Here is a 20,182-nt window from a genome sequence, read left to right on the forward strand (position 1 = left end):
GTTATTTTCAGATGAAATTTTGATCAAAGTCTTTGAAAAGCCTAAGAGTTGACATCAGTCCAGTGCAAATATTTTTTAACTTTCTTTAATTGGAGCAGTGTTTCTAGATGACATTTAATTAACTTTTCACCTAAGCTGTTGGACTGTCATGTAGCCCAAAAACATACGGAAAGTGGAGGAATGTGACATTTACTTGGATACTGCTGTTTATACACAGTCTTAATTTAACACTTCTAGTGTGATCAGTCGGTTTGCTTGTTTCAGAAAAAAAACCCCAAACCAACCCTGGCTCAATACGTTTCTTTATCACAGGATCTGTTGCAGTCACTTCTTTCTAATGCTAACCTGTAAAACAGCAGTGTAAATGTATCCTCTGCCCTTCTAATTTTTGGGATAATGAGAATGATGTTTTTCACAGGGACCTGTCCTGCATTTTATTGCTTTACTGAGTATAATGATGACAGAAAGTTTAAGAACCTGTCACATTGCCTGGTGTATGTTGGTTTTGCATGTTTCAGTTTTACTCTTTAAAATGATGCTCTTAATCTGTCAGTGCCTTGTTTGATATTGGCACTGTGTCAAGCCCTCATTTGACAAATTAAAGGATATTATAGATGTGACCTTGAATTTGCAAGTCAAGAAAACAATGATGTGTTGAGCAAGTGAGCTGTTGCCCCAGCAGTAAAGAGGGCTCTCATTTTCACAGTGGTGTGGGGGTTTTGTGTGATGGGTTGATTACTTTTTTTCTGTTTTCTTTTTGTTTGGTTTTGATTGTTTTTTGTTGTTTGTCTTGTTGAGTTTTTTTTAAGTCTCAGCATAGCAAGGTGCCCACAGAGTACTGGGCACTTCAGAAAAATTAAGCCGTGGTATTTTATATTTGAAAGCAGCCACCAAAGTTCCTCACTCATACTGCAGAGCAAAATCACACTTTGCCTGTCCTTCTGCAGCTATATTGGCTCCTGAAGGAGTTAGTGCTGCATGTTAAAGACTGCTTCTCTTATTTCAGTGAAAATCAATGTTGTAATATAGTGAACAGATCGGATTTTTGGGCATAGATAAAGCTTGTTTGCTGAGGATAAGGGTACCTGGTTTATTTTTCCTCAAGAGCCGCTGTTTTTATCATCTTTGGGTTGTTTTCTCTATAAGGTTTGATAAATTAGTGTAAGCCTTAAGAAATTATTCTGTATTCCAAGCTATATTGCCAGTGGATGAGTGTGGGAGGGTTTCTTGTTTGTTTTCGGTTGGAGATAGAGGGAGAAGAGAAGAAAAAGAAAGGGAACTGGACTAAAACTACTAGCCCACTCCTGTCTGGCACAAGTACCCCTCTTTAAAAAGACGGTGGATGCCAGGAGGAGACTGGAACCTGAGACTGGCCTCTTCACTGTGTTTGGGCCAGCTTCCCTGTCAGGAAAGGCCAACACCACTTCTCCTGGTGCTGTAGACTTAGTGGGCACACCATGAGGCAGAGCAGGACTCTGTGGAGCACAACCACAGAGCTCTTGTTACACTGCAGCTAAACAACACCTCACCTAGGAGATTTCTTAGACCAGGACAAAGACTTTTCATCTCACAGATGGTGTTTCACCAGTTGGCCGTGCAACAAGCTTTCAGACTAAATCCTGCCAAATTTTTATGTCCTATCTCTCTGCAATGCTCAGTTCAGTGCGTGCATGTTACATGGGAAAAGTACAGATGGAACTTCATCCGCAGGAGCAGAGATAGTGCATTGACTTAAATACCGACCAATGCTGTGGTGGTTCTGTACTGAAGCTCTTCCTTTCTGGAATGTCTGTTTAGCTTTAAAAGTGCCTGGGTAAAAATGTTCCCATCTGTGACAGTCTTCAGTATATTTAGTTGTTCAACTTAGCTCAATCAATACAGTATGACTTTTATCTTTTTTTTTTTGTTTTGAAACTAAGCCTTTTAGAGCTAGGCTAGCAGAGACTGAGAGAGCAGGAGTCTTCCTTTTTATTGTAGCAGAATGGATGACCGATGTCCAGTGCCATGCACCTGTGGCTGCCTGGACTGTGCTAGCTGCCTCCTAATTTCTTTATTTGAAAGAGGTCAAAGCCAGTGACTTTCTGGCAGTGCTGAAAATTGTCTGTTTTTCTGGAGAAAAGAGACTAATAAAGAGGTGAAGAATTGACTTGCATACAAAAATCCCGCAGAGATGGTTTTCAGAGCCTCTGGAGGTTTTGTAGTTGGTATGCTGCTGAACACATTTAGTTCTGGAGTCAAATGTAGGTCAGTTCTTTCCTTTGGCTCTTTGACACCATCTTGCTGCTGCATAATAAGCTTGACAGGTAACTTGGGCTGCTGTGCCAGCGATGTGCAATTGCCTTACAGCTCTGCCTGGTTTTTATCACCTGTAATTATACCTCAGCGACTAAAATTACAATCCAGTGCTTAGGTGAAAGCAGCTTATGGAAGAGTGAAAAACAACTGTCTGAAGTTAAACCAAGGAAGACAGATGGTATCCTGGGGGCTCTTTTGAAGAAATTTTTTAGTTTGCTGGAAAGTTCTCATTGTCAAACTGATCTGAACCGCTAGTAGAGTAGATGTGTTCTTGGTGCTTGTGTGAACCCTGAGAGCTCACCCTGCAGCATCCGTGAATAGATACCTTGACTCATATCTAGCAAAAAATGCCTTCAATCCTGTTCTGCCACACAGCAACCTAACCTACTTTTCAAACATTCATCACGTACTTCTTGAAATTCTCAGTTGATTATTTAAAGTCCATTGTATTTGAGGAATTCCACTGCTATAGGAAGTGACAGCACATGCCCTCGGCAGCACAGTTTCTCATAGTATATCAAACCTCTGCTGCTCTGTAGAGTTCCTAAACAGAGTCTAAGTTCTTATCTTCAAGGCCCAGATATGTAGCCAGGATGCTTGACAGATTGCTAGAATTACTTTTAACAGAATTGCTGAGAGGGGTGATGACTAGTGTCAGCTCCTAGGGTCCATGAGGAACCTGTATTATAAGGTGAAGCTCATCTGTAGAGAAGATTATAGAATAATTACCTCTAGGAAAGGAGCAACAGCATAAGGCTCGTCAGTTTCTAATTGTGAGGGTGGCTTTGTTTTAACCTTTTTCTAGCACAAAACCAAAGCAGCAAATCCAACAAAATCTGCTGCAGATGTTTTCTTATTTTCCCTTCAGGGGAGAAGCAGCGTGACCCATTTGTTGGTTGTATTCTCCTCAGTGCAGTCTCAAAGATACCCATCTCGTGTGATATTCATTCTATAAGAACCATAAACAGAATAAGCAGAATAAGAGAAGCCTATGTTTGAAATTGAAAGCAGAAAGACTTAAACAGACCTCTTCTGGCTGTAGCAAAATTGTATTTGATAGCAAAACCATGCATGTATTACTTTAAGAAAAAGACCCCGAGGTGAGAACAGCACTTCTTGATATTGGCATTTGTTTTGTGTTTAATCTTTGAGTTTACTTTGTGTGACTACTTTTTCCTCTTTTTTTTCCCTAGAATATGGATTCTACGCTTCACTATATTCATAATGATTCGGATTTGAGCACCAACAGTAGTTTCAGTCCTGAAGAAGAAAGAAAATCCAAAGTGCAGGTAAATGACAGTGACTTCTGGTCGTGTATGAGATAAGTGGAATCTTTAAAATATACATGGGGATTTCTTTTATGTGTTTCAGTTGGTCATTTCTGATGCAGTTCCTATTAAATATTGCAAACCTTTCAAATAAGTAGTTTTAAAATATTCTGTGTTTACAGAGATAATGGCTTGATTCAGCAGTTGCTTCTGTTTTAATTATGTATGAGAGGACACTTATGGTAATAATGGTGGTTGTGGACTTCCAGGCTCTGGTTTCATTTGGTTGCTTTTTCTGTGGAAACTGCCCTGTAATTGAAATCGAGTTATTAAGGAAATGAAATTTTTTGTTGTTATGTTGTTAAATGTTTTGAGTGGAACTGCCCCCACCCCATGACAGATTTTTGCAGAAAAGTTCTGAAAGTGTTTTATTAAGCTCCAACCATCTGCCTTTGATATTGTTTTCCTCATAGGAATCCAATGTTGTTCCATAGTTCAGCATAACATGTGCCACCCGCACCGCTGTGATTCCTTGAGTAGGAACCTGAGTCCCACTCTACTCAGCAGCTGTGTTAGGGAAATGTTCTTGTGCACTCCCTTGAGTAGGGTCAATGCCTGAGATAAATGGCCAACAGCTGAAGCAAAGACAATGGAGAAGTCAATGCAAAGAAGTTTTCACAAAATTTTAGTTTCTCAGTGAAGAGAAGGATTCGTCTTCACCAAAGATCTCTTTGTCTCTGGAGAAGCCTTTTCCTTTCTGCTGACAATTCTCAGGGAGTTCAGAAGCAGTGTTGCATGCACTATGCCCCTTCCCCTACCTCTCCAAAGCGGTTAAATTCAGTTTTTTCCCTAACTCCCTGAGATTTTGAGAGGAAAAGTAATATTATTTTTGAGCAAGTCTCATAGGTTAGTGGCTGGACTTGATGACCTTAAAGGTCTTTTCCAGCTGTTAGAATTCTGTGATTCATCGTTCGCTGCTCTGCCTATTTTTATGGCTGGCATAAAACAGGCAGTTTGAACAGCCTGCAAGCCTGAACGTTTGTAGGAAGGTAGAACATAAGTCCAACCACCCGTCTTTTAATGTTGGTCTCTATGTTTTCAAGTAGCCCCCAATCATGTCATCATTTCTTTGCAACTTTTTGGTGGTTTGATTACAAGAGATAGTTATTAAATACTACTCCATAGTGGTGGGGGGGAAAAGTGTTCTGATAGCGTGCCCTGGAATTTTACTAAGCCTTATGAGAATTTGTTGAAAGTAGCATAAATGCTCTACCCTTCTGTTGCTGTAGGATGTTGTACCTCAAGCCTTGCTGGATCAGTATCTGTCAATGACTGATCCATCTCGCGCACAAACGGTTGATACCGAGATTGCCAAACACTGTGCCTACAGCCTGCCAGGGGTGGCACTTACGTTAGGCAGGCAGAATTGGCACTGTTTGAAAGACACCTATGAGACACTGGCATCTGACATGCAGGTAAGCTCAGGAAGCTCTGACAGTGAATGACCTGAACTTCTGTAATGATTTATTCACTGAGTGTTGGTTCATTTGCTTTTGACGTGGAGCCTTCCGTTGCTGATACAAGTTACTCATATAATGAATGGAAGTGTGGTGGTTGTCAAGAGGAAGCTGTGGGAGCGTGGTCCTCAAGCAGTAATGAAATGGGGCAGTTTGAGTGGGAGGCAGATCTCTACTGGGAATGTGAGGAGAGGTCTCTGACTTCCTCTGCTTGCTTGAGATCTTATCCCCAGATCTTATCCCAGGCTGTGCTTGAGATTCTCCGAAGTATAAGAGTTTGGGCTGTGCTGCTGTGCGTGAGCAGACACGTGCCCCTGCAGGCATGTCTGGAGCTCAGTGAGTCAGCCTCACGCCAGGCCTTTTAGTGGCCTTTTAGTGCTGCATCCAGTTAGTCATAAGAGAATAACATCACTATCACCATGCAGCATTGCTGTTTTAAAAACAAATACTGGAAATAGCAGCATTTTCCTTGTCAGGTGGTAAGGACGTGGCTTTCTGCATTTTGCTGTTGGTTTACAGTTGTTTCCCAGTCCTCTCTTGTTTCCTTTTCTGGAGATGTCTTTTTATTTTTTTAAACATTCTCAGACTACATCACCTCTGTTGAACTTGCTGCTTGCTATGTCACAGCAGCAGTGATGTGAAGTGAGTAATTTTATACACGGCTCATATTTTCCAAACTTTCTTGCAATCATTAAAGCCAAATAGCTAGTAAATTTAAAACATAAGCAAAACCAAATTACCTTGTATTCCAAACTGCCCAGAGCTCATCACCAATCTAATCTGAATCACCAAACCAGGGCAAAAGAACAGTTCCCATGCTAATTGGAAAGTGCTGGCTAAAGAATAGATACTGTTTTATTTTTAAAGAGGTTTATTTGCAATAGTTACTCCATTAAAACAGTGCTACCTCAGTTTAGGGGGTACAAAAGCTGTACTGATCCTTGAACTGCTGGGCACTCAGTGTGAGTGAAACTTTACCTATTATGGAAGCTAAAATATACCAGCTGAAGTATTGTGGGATATAGATCTTATTCTGTTTTATAAGTTAAACAAGTGAGAGTGTAGTGATTGATTAAGTGATCCAAAGAGTGTAAAGCACAGATTAATGTGTGGAAGAGCACTGATGTCAGGAACGCTGTTTTCATTCCCAGCATCTGGAAAATGAAAATGTTTTCTTGATTTCTGTTTGCCCAGCTCCTTGATATTCAGGTGGAAGAAGTAACATCTTGTAATTTGTCCTCTTTCCTTTTCCTTGCTTGTTTTTAACTTCCAATTTTGTTTTCAGTCATTACATGAGACATTGTTAAAAGTATTTGCAAGTACTGTAGCTCACTGGGAGTCCAGCTGGGATGCCAACCCTCACGTGAAAGCAGAGCACTTCAGATGCTTCGTCAGTAACTTGCGTTTGTTTTACAGTGGAAAGTTCGGCGGACGTTGGCATTTTCTATCCATGAGCTTGCCGTCATCCTTGGGGACCAGCTTACAGCTGGAGATCTAGTTCCTGTTTTCAATGGCTTTTTAAAAGATCTAGATGAAGTCAGGATAGGCGTGCTGAAGCATTTGCATGACTTCCTGAAGGTACGTCTGTGTTCAACTCCAGTCAAGTGCTGTTATGTGTTCTGCTTCATCTCCTTGTGTGCGCTTGCTTATGTAACCTAATACTGGTGTATCTCTTTGTGAGAACCCATACAGGTGTCTGTTGAATACTAGAGTATATTTTGGAGATCTATGTTGCTGATGCTTTCTTTTCTCTGAAGAGCCTGGTTTGCGCATGTTTATTCAATATCTAGGTGCCAGTGGGTGGTATTTTTTTGATGACTCTAATCTCAACAGGCAGCTTACTTCACAAATTTCTTTCAGAGCTTTTCAGTAACTGCAGCTGGAAACCACAAATCATCAAGCCTTTAAAATCAATACCATCTTTACTGCTTACCTCTCTTATTTCCAAGAGTAGTGCCCCATGTGATTTTAGAGAGTCCAGCATGACAGGCTTTAGCCCAGAAAGACAGCACTGTTGCTTTTTTAATAAAAGCAAGTCTTTCAGTAGTTGTATTTTTTTAAAGCTTTTGCTCTATCTGCTGATTGTAGCCTACACTTCATGTAAGTTTATATTTACTGTTACAGCTTCTTCATCTTGACAAAAGACGAGAGTATCTGTATCAGCTTCAGGAATTCCTGGTGACTGATAACAGCAGGAACTGGCGTTTCCGTGCTGAGCTGGCTGAGTATGTAGCTTTCTGAATGCTTGTTTTTATTCTTATGGATATTGTAAAATGTTAAAATTGCAGAATAGATGTTTTACGGTGACATTCTGCATTTAATTTTTAATTAGTAGATAGTCCTTACCTTCCTCCATTTGGCCACTTTGCTTAAAAATTCTCAGTAGTTGTATATCACACAGAATAGTTGGAACTCGAACATCTTTTTCCATCACCTATTGTTAAAAAAAACTACCCTCCTGTAAAAAAAGAAGCTACCAGAAGAGAAGACCACATCTGGTTGTTCTCAAAGTCAATAGACATGTTCTAGCAGTTTGAATTCAAGTTGAATTCAAGCAGGCTGAATTCATGACCGTGAAATGGAGGAGACAAAGGTCTTCAGGGGAGTAAAGAGAATGAGTGGCAAAGTAGTGACCTTGGACTTCATCTGAGCAGAATTTGGCTTTTTTGTGGAACTGGTAGGTGGGCTGTTGTTGGAGGCAGCACTAAAGGGTCTAGTGGCTCAGGAAAACTAGCAGAGGAAGGAGCTTACGAAATTCAACAAGGGACAGATGTCAAGTGCTGCACGTGGGAAGGAAGAGCCTCTTGACACTTGAGGCTGGCTGAGGACTGGCTGCCCTGGGAGCAGCTCTGCTCAGAGTATCTTGGAGGACAGCGAGCTTAATGTAACCAAACAGTGTGTCCTGTCGGCTCAGTCCTGGGTTGCATCAAGAAGAGCACAGTCTGTATGTTGAGGAAGTAGATTAGCCCCCTCTAGGCAGCTCTCATAGATGTCATCTGGAGTAAGGCATCTGTACGGATTGGGGAAAGATGCTGATGAAGAGGAACAAGTTCAGCAGAGTGCTCCTGAGGTGATCCACACTACAGCACTTGCCCTGTGAGGAGAGACACTACCACCAGGGCTTCTCTAGCAGGAATGCTGAAGCAAGCATCTTGACTAATTACGGTGTCTCCTTTGAAATAAATCTTGAGAGACCTAGTTTAACAAGAGCATGAAATCAAGATGGTTTTGCTACATTCAAGTGGTGTTTTGGTTTTGTAGCTACAAGTCACTTACCTGTTACTAATGGTGTGGAGACTTTCAGTTGACTACTTGTAACATGTCATGCTACTTCTTCTGACATACTTTCATACCACATAATAGTGTCTGCCACCTGCTAAAATCTTATCTCATTACAAATTGAAGAAGACTGATAATTCTCTAGTTGTCCTGTATACTCTAAAGTAGAGGAAGCTTGTTGATTTGATACATGTGTGTACTTAAGCGGCCAAGGGTTCTTACCAGACTAAGTCAGAGTAGTTGTTTTGTGGCTTTACACATGATATGTGTGAGGTGTCTTCACCATGTGCATGCACACTGTGGTGTCATTTGCAGCTGAATCACTGTGCTGCATGTACTGTGTAGCCCTTATGGGATCCCTTGGTTCCCTCACCTCTCATTTTCCATTCTTTCAGTTCATGCAGCGTTTTGCTATTATTGTGGATAAGTAGCAGTTTAAAATGCGCAAGTGGCCCATAGTCAAACTTGATGGCATTGAAAAACAGAAGAGAGTATTTTTCAGGAAGAGAATATTTTTCAGTAACTTTATTGTGGCCACTTTGCATATTTGGCAAGTGTTGTCATGTAAATGATTGTATTCACAGTTAAAGCTACCTTTCTTCTTATTGTAATGTACTCTGTGTGGTTCTTCTTCTGTCCTGTCCTGTAGGCAACTGATCTTGCTTCTAGATCTGTACAGTGCCAGAGACATTTACGACTACTTGCGACCCATCGCTTTCAGCCTCTGTGCAGACAAAGTGTCTTCTGTCCGCTGGATTTCTTACAAGCTGGTAAAGCAATCTCAGCAAATTCAGGATTTCAAGCTTCTGAGGGTTGGTGGTCAGAAATAACTTTTGTAATTTTTTTTCTTCTCTTTTCTTAAAGGTTAGTGAAATGGTGAAAAAGCTGTACATGGCTTCAACATCAACCTTTGTGGTAGATCTCATGAATGAACTTGTTGAAAAGTTCTGCAGATGCCACAAGTGGTCTGGTCGGCAAACTTTTGTCTTCATTTGCCAGGTGAAATGTACTTTGGTTTGTCGCTTTTGCTTTTGAGGCGGGGTGGTGGTGGTAAGAATGAAGAAGGGATAGCACCTGCAACTCTTCACCTCTCTATTGACACTATTGTTGTGAATATTTCATAGAATCATAGAATGGTAGGGGTTGAAAGGGACCTTTAGAGATCATCTAGTCCAACCCCCCTGCAGAAGCAGGTCAACCTAGATCAGGTCACATACGAACATGTCCAGGTGGATCTTGAAGACCTCCAAGGAAGGAGACTGCTCTGGGCAGCCTGTGCCAGGGCTCCCTCACCCTCACAGTGAAAGAGTTTTTTGTTATATTTAAGTGGAACTTTTTGTGTTCCAGCTTCATCCCATTACCCCTTGTCCTGTTGCTAGATACCATAGAAAAAAGGGATGTCCCAACTTCCTGACACCCACCATTTAGATATTTGTATTTGAGAAGCTTGTTTCCAAGGGAACAGATTTCATGGCTGCTTTCTTCAGTGTCACTTCATAGATGAGCATGAATGCATCTTTAGCATAGCATATTAGCATGAGGTTGTAAAAGTGAGTGTGCAATGTAAACCAGAAGCATAGCAAAATAATCTCTGAGTTGGGAAGCTGCTTTGTATTGGCATGAAGTGAGGTTTCTATAGTATGCTGTATCAGCCTGCCCCTTTTTTGATTACCCTTTAGAAATCAAGGACTAGTAGTTGCTTTATACCTTCTTAGCCAGCCAGTGCTGCTTGGTCAAAACCAATGTATTCTCAGCAAAGTAAGCAGAAGAGTTGAAACTAGCTGAGCTTCCAAGGAAGTGGTCAAATTTGGAAGTTGTAGCAGAGGTGCAGACAAGAAGCCAACGTGACTGCTGCCCACACGTGGCAGTTCTTTGAAGTATTTGGAGAAACGTGAGCTTTGAGGTTATTTAAGAGAAACATGTTTGGGTCAAACAAATGTTTATTGAGATGGGTCATTTATGTCTTAATACACTACCCAAAGAATAAATCAATCTCAAAAAGAATTGGAAGGGTCTTCCCTGTTCTCAAATGATACATTTATTAGAAATCATCTGATGAAAATGGAGTTGCCAGGCTTCACACAAAGTGGGCTTCTAGCTGAACCTGAATTTCCTGAACCCCGACTTGCTTCTTTGTGGATGACTTTTACACTATATTTTAAAACTTTGTGGATTATACCTACTATATTCATGCTTGAAGGTAATAGGATGATTGAAGGTGACATGCTGGGATTTTATCCTCACTGTGCTGAAATCTAATGAAATTGCTTCTGTCTTCTTTCCAGACTATCAGTGAAGATGACTGCTTGCCCATGGACCAGTTTGCTGTACATCTGTTGCCACACTTACTACACTTGGCATCTGACAGGGTTCCAAATGTTCGAGTCCTGCTTGCAAAAACGTTGAAGCAAACCCTTTTAGAGAAAGGTTAGTGGCAGAAGGTGTTGCAATGGGCTGTGTATCTTTTTGTCCCTCCACTTATAGTCAGCTGGGGCAGAAGAGACGTCAAACACGGGTTGTTCTTGCTTTTATAGTCTTCTTGGTGTGGAATGTTACCTTGACTGAGATAAAACAACGAACCTTGTTTATGCGACTGTCATGTAATACTGAGGAAATAAGAGGTTTTGCTCTAATGCCACTCTGCTCTTCTGGTTCCATTTGCCCTGAATGAGATAGTTAGCAGAGGTGTCATCAAGACACAGGAAGCACAGCTGAACAACTGCCAACCATGACGTTGTCAAGCAGTGCCCTTTATTTGGTTAGAAAAAAAATGATGGTCTGTGTAATAAGAGTAGGAAAGAAAAATCCTTCCCTACATTTCACCATCTGCTCTCACAGGGAGAGAAGAAATGGCTGCTGAGCTTGGGGTCTTTTATATCTTATGGTAGCAGTGGGAAGAGAGTTTCTCTGGAGTCTCTTCAGGGAAATTAGACTCACAGCTTTCAAATTGCAGACTTTGCTTCGGAAAGCGTCCCCAGTGCAGTGCAGATGCCAGAAGTCAGCAGTGCTCAGAGTGCAAAGCACTGTGCAGGCAAAGAGCATTAGGAATATTATGCTATTCGGTAAACCAGCAGAGTGTCCACACTTGGAACACCTCCATCCAGTTCTGGCCACTTTCTGTCTCGAAACCAAGCGCTGCCTGATGTTTGCAGTATAGAAAGTGTGAAGAAAAACTCAAACTTTTCAAACCACAACACCACAAAGGATGGGCAACACAGTGAGAGGCTGTTTCTGGCTGCCTCCTGCAGGCTGGAGGCTCTGAGTAGGCATATGTAGACAGTTGAACTGGATCAGCTGAAGTGCAGTAATTTGTTCCCTGTTAGCCGTGCCAGGGCTGTTGCTGTGCTTCCTGTTGCCGTGTAGGATTGGTGTTTCTGTCAGCGTTGTTAGCTTTGTGCTGCACTCCTGGATGGCACATACACCTGCATTCTGCATTGCTTCTGTGTAAGCTTACAGTGCAGGCAGTCCCTGCCTCAGAGGTGTTGTGTGTGCAATTAAGGATGGTGGAAAGATTATGAAAAGCAGATCCAGAAAGTAAGTTCACAAGTTTTTAAACTTTGGATCTAAATTACCCTTCCTGTGAGCTGTTTGTAGTTAACGCTGCTTTTATGCCACTTGAAGAACTATCAAGTGTTGGAACTTCCACTCTTTTACTTCATGTTATCTCAGTTTTATTGTTTGATAAAGATTTGGCAAGCAGCAGTGAAATGGAGTGGCGTGGCCACAGGTTTGTGATACCTTCCCTCCATCACAAGTATAAGCCCACTCCACCAGAGGCTCTTGCAGGTTTTTTCTTCCTCTTTGGTCACAGTCTGTCACACATTTGTATAGAAGGACCATGGAGACCTTGTATTCCCACAGCGCTGTCAGAGCAACTACGTTCTGAAATGTTGAATGACGTTTGATTCATTTCAGGGGGGTTTTTAGGTGAATTCATAGGTTTATTCAGAAGTATCTCGTGTGCCTGCTCAGATATTCCAGCTGGACCGTACATGCGCTCTGTCTCCTGAGATTTCTGAGCCTCACGTCAGCGTGCTGGGGTGTGCATAGCAGGGATCTGCTGGCCTTCCCTCCTGTAAGCCTCGTCCATTTTCTCTTACAGAATATTTTCTCAATTCTGCCAACTCCCACCAGGAAGCTGTGGAGCAAACGATTATGGCGCTTCAAATGGATGATGACAGCGACGTCAAATATTTCGCAAGCATACACCCCGCCAGTACCAAAATCGCAGATGATGCCATGAGCACTGCTTCATCGACTTACTGAAAAGTTCTGAATGTTGCTATCATTAAAACATTTTTAAACAAACCTATCCTCAAATGCTTCTAAAATGGTTGATCTAGGACAGCCTCTTTGGAAGGAGAGATTTCTTGCCAGTCGTAACAGGTGGATGTTATCTAAACCTGATGCCAGGGATTTATTTTAAGTCAAGGGAAAGTAAGGATACCTGTGTCAGCTTGACTTTAGAAAAACACTGCTCAGAGGATTCTCTTTGCCACCGAAGCCTTAAATCTTCTGTCTTCCTGAACAAACGAAACTTGAATTGGCAGATCATTTTCATTGCAGAAAGGATGTCGTTTCCAGAGACCTGCGTCGTTTCTCCTGAGGAGTTAACTTAGCAAGTATTTTCTGTAGCAACTGATAGATGAAATGGCCAGAAAGGCAAATCTTACGCCGGGATGTCAGACCTCCAGTATTAGTGCTAAAAGTTTTTATCGTCCAAGGACTGGGTTTGTGTGCAGCTGGGCACACCCTTAAGGGGGAGTAGCTTCGATGTTTGTAAATGGGGGAAAGTAGAAATTTGGATTTCTCTTAAGGGCTCAGTGCTAACACTAAACTAGAATTTGGTTTTAATCCTTAAATGCAGCATATTGCTGTACCCATTAGCAGAAAACTTTGCTGAGTACCTGTGTCCTAATTATTTTCATGCTGGTCATGACCTAAAGGAAATTTATTAGCACATGTACTTTAAGTCAGGTATTTTTAACTTGATCATGATCAGCTCTGAGGTGCAACTTTTTTCTTCATATACTGTACATATCTGTGAGCCTCCTTGGAGGGCTGCAGTCTTTAATCATGTTGTTTAAAGCTGTTGTGATACGAGTTGTTCTCTACTTGTCCAAATAAAATTTATTAATAAGATTGAAAGCAATCTTCTGACCTTTTTTAAGTCATTAAAAGAATAAGTTTGAAATTTAAGTGGCCTCTTTTTTATCCTACTTCTTTTATACTTTGATGGCTGTTGCAGGGGAAGGGGATTACTTAGTGATTGTGAGGAATTTTGCATTTTGAGATGGAGTCTACTACAACAGGGCTCTATTTTTACCATGTAACAGAGTCTTTGATAGAGTCTCTTTCAAGCAGCAGTGTTGTGCTCGGGAGTCTTGTGTCCTCATGGCCAAGAAGGCCAATGGCACTCTGGGATGCATCAAGAAGAGTGTGGCCAGCCAGTCAAGGGAGGTTCTGCTCCCCCTCTACTGTGCCCTGGTGAGGCCTCATCTGCAGTACTGTGTCTGGTTTTGTGCTCCCCAGCTCAAGAGGGACAGAGAACTTCTGGAGAGAGTCCAGCACAGGGCCAGCAAGATGATCAGGAGACTGGAACATCTTTCTTGGGAGGGAAGGCTGTGGGAACTGGGGCTGTTTAGCCTGGAGAAGAGGAGACTGATGGGAGACGTCATTAATACTTGGAAGTATTTGAAAGATGTATGTCAAGAGGATGAGGCAACACTTTTTTTTTCTATAGTATCCAGTGACAGGACAAGGGGTAGTGGACAAAAGCTGGGACACAAAAAGTTCCACTTAAACACAAGGAAAAACTTTCCTGTGAGAGTGAAGGAGCCCTGGCACAGGCTGCCCAGGTAGTCTCCTCTGGAGGTTTTCCAAACCCACCTGACACATTCCTGTGTCACCTGATGAAGGTGGACCTGCTTGAGCAGGGGAATTGGACTGTGGATAATCCTGAGAGGTCTCTCCCAACCCCTACCATTTTTTGATTGTGTAACCTGTCACTGCAGCATGAAATGGCATTTTTGCTGAAGTGAGTCTGAATATCTGCCTCAGTCCAGATTTACAGGAAACTCTGAGTTCAGACTGCCCTTATTCTGCCTTCAGTCCATTGCCTGCTGTCATTTCCACTCATTTAAAATGACTGATGCAGCATCTTTTGTGTCTTCCAGGGGCAACTTGTTTAAATCACCTTTCCTCTAACCTGACAAACCTGAAGAGTGTGAAGCTTGTTTTCCTGAAGAGGTAGAAATGATGGTGGCAGCTTCTCTTTGATATATTCTAGGAGAACATTTTTATTTCTAAGTCAGGTGCCTGATACCTTGGCAGTTCAGCCTTGGGCAGGTGTCTCCTTCCCTCCCCTCTCTCCTCATTTTCTTGGGAAAACAGATCCTTCTGCAGTGTCTTCTCTAGTAAACTGAAAGTTGCTATTTCCTCCCCAAAGGCCTGCTTTGCTACTCCAACTATATGGCCAGGTCACAAGTTCCTGTAGTAGAGGTGACACTCTCCTCAGGTTTTGCTCCTTGTGTTCTCCCACGATGTTCAGAATCCAGGCAGAGGTGCCCAGGGGCCGGGGCAGGATGACAACCCTGGCTCTGGGTGACAGATGCTGTCCAAGCACCACGAGTTCTGCAGGCAGGAGGGTTTCTGAGCTCTCCCTGCTGCCACAGACAGAACAACTAAAAGTAACCAGCGCTCTCCCAGGGCAGATGATTCCCACTGAAATGTACTGCACTGAAGTCCAGTTGATCTCTGCATTTTGTTCTGGGTACCTAAATCCCTTTGTCTGTTTTTTGCCTCACTGCAGTGACAGTTGAATTATTGTTAGGCCACGTGTGTGATTTCTGAGGTGAATGGGATCAGCTCTTTGTTCAGACCAGTGCTTCAGGACATCTTCTAGCTCTGAATGGAGTGCAGTATTCGCTGGAGTAGTATTGAGACTTCAAAGAAATCCTAGTGTTTGGAGTCCAGAATGAACGTCACAGCCCAATTCCATTACCTTAGTAACGTACTGTTCCGTTAGTCCAGTCAGATGAAGCATTATATCTGATCCCCTGAAGTATTTTCTAGTTATTTAAGGGTATTTTCAACCTTTAAGTTGAAAAAGTGAAATAGATCTTCCAGATGCTTTATTTTTCTCTTGTATAATTCTTCAGTACTGGTGCAGGCTTGGGAATTTGAGGGAGGGTTCAAGGCTTTCCAAAGGAAGACTGAGTGTTCTCAGTTGCATGAATTCTCCCAAAAGAAAGATCCCCTTCAATTGCTTAACTGTGACGGGGAATTTGCTTATTTCTTATGAATTTTCTCAGTGTGTTGGCAATGTCACTAATTCAAGCTTCAACTTGTCCCCAAGGGTATGGGGTTTGGGCAAATGTGCATCTTGGTTCTGAGTAGTGAAAAGAGCATTTGTTTTTTCTGTGGGGCAGCATCTGGGAACACTGCCAAAGTTCCCGGTGAATTCCTTCGTGTGTATCTCACCTGAAGACTAATTTGAGCTTTTTGTCTCAGTTAATATCTCTTTTGGTCAGGATTTCTTGAGCAGAAAGTGAGGTGGCTCCTAAATTGTCATCTGTTGGTCCACCATTATCCAAAAGCAGTAGCATGGCTCTGCCCCCACCTTGGTGCAATACCAAATCAGTCCTCCTCAAGCAGCTTCCATCACTTCCTATTTAATCTCTTGACTCACTCACCTTGGAGTTTCTTCATGGGAAAGACTTTTTTTTCCCCCCCATGTCCTGGTTACAGAACTATCTGCCTCTCTCCTCTTGCTGGTTTTTACAGCAGATTCTCTGTCTTCAGTTGGTCCTCCCCAGAGACCCATCAGGATTCGGTTGTGCCATTTCCTCACTACCCTTTCACGCGGATTTCATGCCAATCAAACTGGCAACTGTCTGGAAGCCTGTAGAGGGTGGTTTGTTTTTCACCAAGACATGACTAATGCTTAGAAATCGTTTTTGACAACCAGATGGTTGTCACACAAATTCCCAGCCCTATGGACAAGATCCTGCATTCGAGGCTGCTGCACTGGAGGCTCATTTCAGCCCAGCCAAAATCCATGTTTGTGTGGGCTCAGCAGCTCTCCTGTGCAGCTGCAGGACATGCAGCTGGGCATGATGGTCAGTCAGTGGGTCCTACCCCCTCAGTTTCCTGTTCTGTACCTGCTCTCCCCTCTCCGATACTGATGGGAAGGATTCGTCTTCCTATGTGTGCTGCCATTCAAGCAGCATGGAAAGTATATTTAAAGCGATTAATCTTTTCTTTACATACAGAGTTAGGACATACTAACAAAGTGCCTTAAAAATAAAAGACTCTTGTCAGGAAAGCTGATATAAAATGTGTGTGATCTGCTGCCCACCCAGTGCTTTCAGGCTTTGCCTTTTAGTTTTACTTAACTTTTCACTTAGATCAGAAAAATCAATAAAGAGCCCAAGGCAATGGGATTGTTTTAGGGTTCAGTTGCTATTGTGGCTGCACCACATCGAGCCAATTACAATATGCTGTGACTTAGCAGAGACAGGTAACAGATGTTTAAATGTCTTGCAGCTCTCTGATCATGATCTGCTTGAAATACTGTGACCCATTTCTTCAGAGGCGTAGTAATATTAGCAAGGAGAAAGCCCACGCTGATGAGGGGGTTCATCTTGCTCCAGTGGCCTCAGTGTGTTCCTTCTTTGGAGGATGGTGCCGAGGGGTAGGATGTGGAGGAGCAGCAAGGGAGGAGTCAGCTAGCAGACCAAAACAACTTGAGGAACAGCCTTAAAGTCTGAGGATACAGCAACCTTTGGTCTTGGTCTTTTTCTTGACGTCTGCCCTCCTCTGTTCACAGGCTCCCCTTTCAGCTACAGTTAAAAGTTTTATAAGGGCTGTCAGTGTTGCCAGGACAGATCTCAGGGCAGTTGTGGTCCTGTGGAGTGATCTGGTTAAATTCATGTGCTTTGTAACATAATCCTGTGAATGTTGGAAGACGTCCTTGCTCACATTGCTGAGATGGTCAGCAACACAAGAAACCCCAGACAACACTTGATATGTGTCTATTGTGTCCGTGTGGGAAAGCAGTGGAAGGGCTGCAGCAGCAAGGAGCGCGATGGGATGGGATGGGATGGGATGGGATGGGATGGGATGGGATGGGATGGGATGGGATGGGATGGGATGGGGTGGGATGGGGTGGGATGGGGTGGGATGGGGAAGGGCAGCGCAGGGCTCAGCCTGAGGCTGTGCTGGGGGAGCTGCCCCCACTCCTGGGGCAAGAAGGGCCAATAGCCATTCGTGCCCTGGTGCCTGCAGAGCGTGGTGCCGCCGGTTCCTGTTGGCAGAACATGGTTTCAAAAACACTGTGGAGAGCTGGTGCTGTTGGATGTAAGCCATGTTTGGTCTGGATAAGGTATTTTTGCCTCTGCAGATGAAGCTTCATGAGTCAGAGGTGCATGCTAAAAAAGGAAAACTGCCAGATGAGGCTTGATTACACCCCTTTTTGGCAGAGGGTCAGCATGGTGCTTTTTTTTGTTTTTTAATTTTTATTAAAACACAACCAAAAAAATGCACAAGAACAGTCTCACAGGGTTAGATGCAAAATTCTTGGCTTCAAGACTTAGACTTCAAACTTTACATTTAACTCATTAATCTGAAGGGACACAGAGCTGAAAGTGAATCCCCACTGTGCCAGTAATGGAATTAGTGGATGGAGGTGAAAGCTTCCTGTACAGTGGTTCTTCATCTTCACCATCAAGGACAATGAATTTCTGTTGCTCCTGATGGTTCCCCATCACGCTGTACCACACAGCTCTAAGTACCTCCCTGCTTTACTGGAGGAAACCTTCCAGAATCACACCAAAACAGACTTTTGCTTCCATGGGAGTGAAGCTGAGCCAGTGTTGGAAACCTAGACCTGGACAGCTGTCTGGAACCCTGTCTGGTGTTGGACATAAGCTGATGTTACTTGGGGTAGGGATGGGATCTGAGGTCTCAGTCTTTGGTAGTTTTGGTTTTCTTGGTGTGCAAGGTGTCTGGAGCTTGTGGTGTGGCCATGGTATTTTAGTTATGAGTATAAATGTTGTCACGTCTCTAATTTAGATGCGAGTGACTGCTGGTGGCAAAACTCAGACTTGTGTCCTGGCTCACGTTGGCTTTGTAATCCTGGTGACACATTTATATGGTGTCTCTTGCTCCTTTAGGGTTCTGACTGATGGATTTGACAAAAATCTGTTCCAGGCTTGTGTTGAAAAGGACTCTGAAAACAGGTGTAAGGTATGTAGTTGTCCCCTGACTGTTGTTCCCCTTTCTTGAAGCCATGTGCTGTGGTGAAAGCAGTTAAAGAGGAAAGCAGATGGGTCCCATTAAACTTTCACAAACGCTTTGTTAATTCCAGAACACCAGCATTAACGTTGCAGGCCTGCTGTGTCTTCATTTCAGAAAAGGTAAGACAGGACTTTGGAAGGGCAAACTGACTTGGTCGGGAGGCTGGGAGTAAGTTTTGAAGGGTGTAAGAGTCCAGGAAGGCTGGACACTTTTTAAGAAGGAAATCTTAAAGCGTCAGGAACAGGCCATCCCCATGTGCAGTGAGATGAGGTGTAGGCAAAGACCAGCCTGGCTGAATAGGGAGATTGGGCTTAAAATCAGGGGGAAAGAGTTTATGGCCTCTGGAGAAGGGGCAGACCACTCACAATGAGTACAGGAACGTAATGTTAGGTTATGTAGGGAGATAATTAGAAGGTCAAAAGCCCAGCTAGAACTGACTTTAGAGGTACAGGGTAATACAAAAAGTTTCTATAAATACATTAACAATAGAAGACCAGGGAGAGCCTCCATCCCCTATTAGATCAAGAAAGAAATTTGGTATTAAAAGACAAGGATAAGGCTGAGATGCTCAGTGCCACCTTTACTTCAGTGTTTAGTAACAGGAGCATTTCCACTGGAGAAAGTCAGCCCCATAAGCCAAGAGACAGGGGCAAGGAGAAAAATGTCCCCTCTACAATTCAGGAGGAGATGGTCAGTGACCTGCTGCTCCACATTAATGTGCACAGATCTATGGGGCCAGATGGGGTACATCCTAGAGTGCTGAGAGAACTGGCAGGGGTGCTCATCAAGCTACTGTCCCTCACTGATCAGCAGTCCTGGCTGATTGGGGAGCTCCCACCTGATTGGAAGTCAGCCAATATAACACCCATATTTAACGAAGGAAGAATGATCTGGGAAATTACAGGCCTGTCAGTTTGACTTCAGTGCCCAGGAAGCTGATGGAGCAAATGATCCTCAGTTCTATTATGCAGCACGTGCAGGACAACCAGGTGATCAGGCCCAATCAGCATGAGTTGTTGAAAGGCAGGTCTTGTTTAACAAACCTGATCTCCTTCTATGACAGAGTGACCTACTTGTTGGATGAAGGAAAGGCTGTGGATGTTGTCCATGTTGACTTTAGTGAGGCATTTGACACGTTTCCCACAGCATTCTCTTAGAGAAACTGGCTGTTCTTGGCTTGGATGGACATACACTTTCCTGGGTGAAAAACTGGTTAGATGGTCGAGTCCAAAGAGTCGTGGTCAATGCAGTTAAACCCAGTTGGCAGCCGGTCACGAGTGGTGTCCCCCAGGGCTCAGTACTGGGGCCACTCTTGTTTAACATCTTTATTAATGATCTGGATGAGGGGATAGAGTGCACCCTTAGCACGTTTGCAGATGACACCGAGCTGGGTGGAAGTGTCAATCTACTTGAGGACAGGGAAGCTTTACAGAGACATCTAGATAGGCCGGATGGCTGGGACAAGGCCAGTGCCATGAGTTTCAATAAGGCCAAGTGCTGGGTCCTGCACTTGGGCCACAACAA

The 20,182-nt window shown here is 43.2% G+C and overlaps 1 protein-coding gene across 12 annotated transcripts in view; it reads left to right on the forward strand.

Annotated features, from left to right (window-relative positions):
• PPP4R1 (protein phosphatase 4 regulatory subunit 1) overlaps positions 1-13,507 on the forward strand; it is a 69,065-nt gene extending 55,558 nt beyond the window's left edge. For 11 of the 12 annotated variants that reach the window (XM_061995078.1, XM_061995081.1, XM_061995085.1 and 8 more), the window contains 8 exons: positions 3,489-3,584; positions 4,853-5,038; positions 6,497-6,658; positions 7,205-7,305; positions 9,009-9,129; positions 9,224-9,358; positions 10,645-10,786; positions 12,462-13,507. In XM_061995078.1, coding sequence (XP_061851062.1) covers positions 3,489-3,584; positions 4,853-5,038; positions 6,497-6,658; positions 7,205-7,305; positions 9,009-9,129; positions 9,224-9,358; positions 10,645-10,786; positions 12,462-12,625 — 1,107 coding nt within the window. In that variant the 3' untranslated portion in view covers positions 12,626-13,507. The remainder of the gene's footprint in view (positions 1-3,488; positions 3,585-4,852; positions 5,039-6,496; positions 6,659-7,204; positions 7,306-9,008; positions 9,130-9,223; positions 9,359-10,644; positions 10,787-12,461) is intronic. The other variant, XM_061995087.1, reaches the window with a different exon arrangement.
• Positions 13,508-20,182: the final 6,675 nt, after the last annotated feature.

The sequence above is a fragment of the Colius striatus genome, chromosome 4 (assembly GCF_028858725.1).
Source record: "Colius striatus isolate bColStr4 chromosome 4, bColStr4.1.hap1, whole genome shotgun sequence".
NCBI classification, from domain to species: domain Eukaryota; kingdom Metazoa; phylum Chordata; class Aves; order Coliiformes; family Coliidae; genus Colius; species Colius striatus.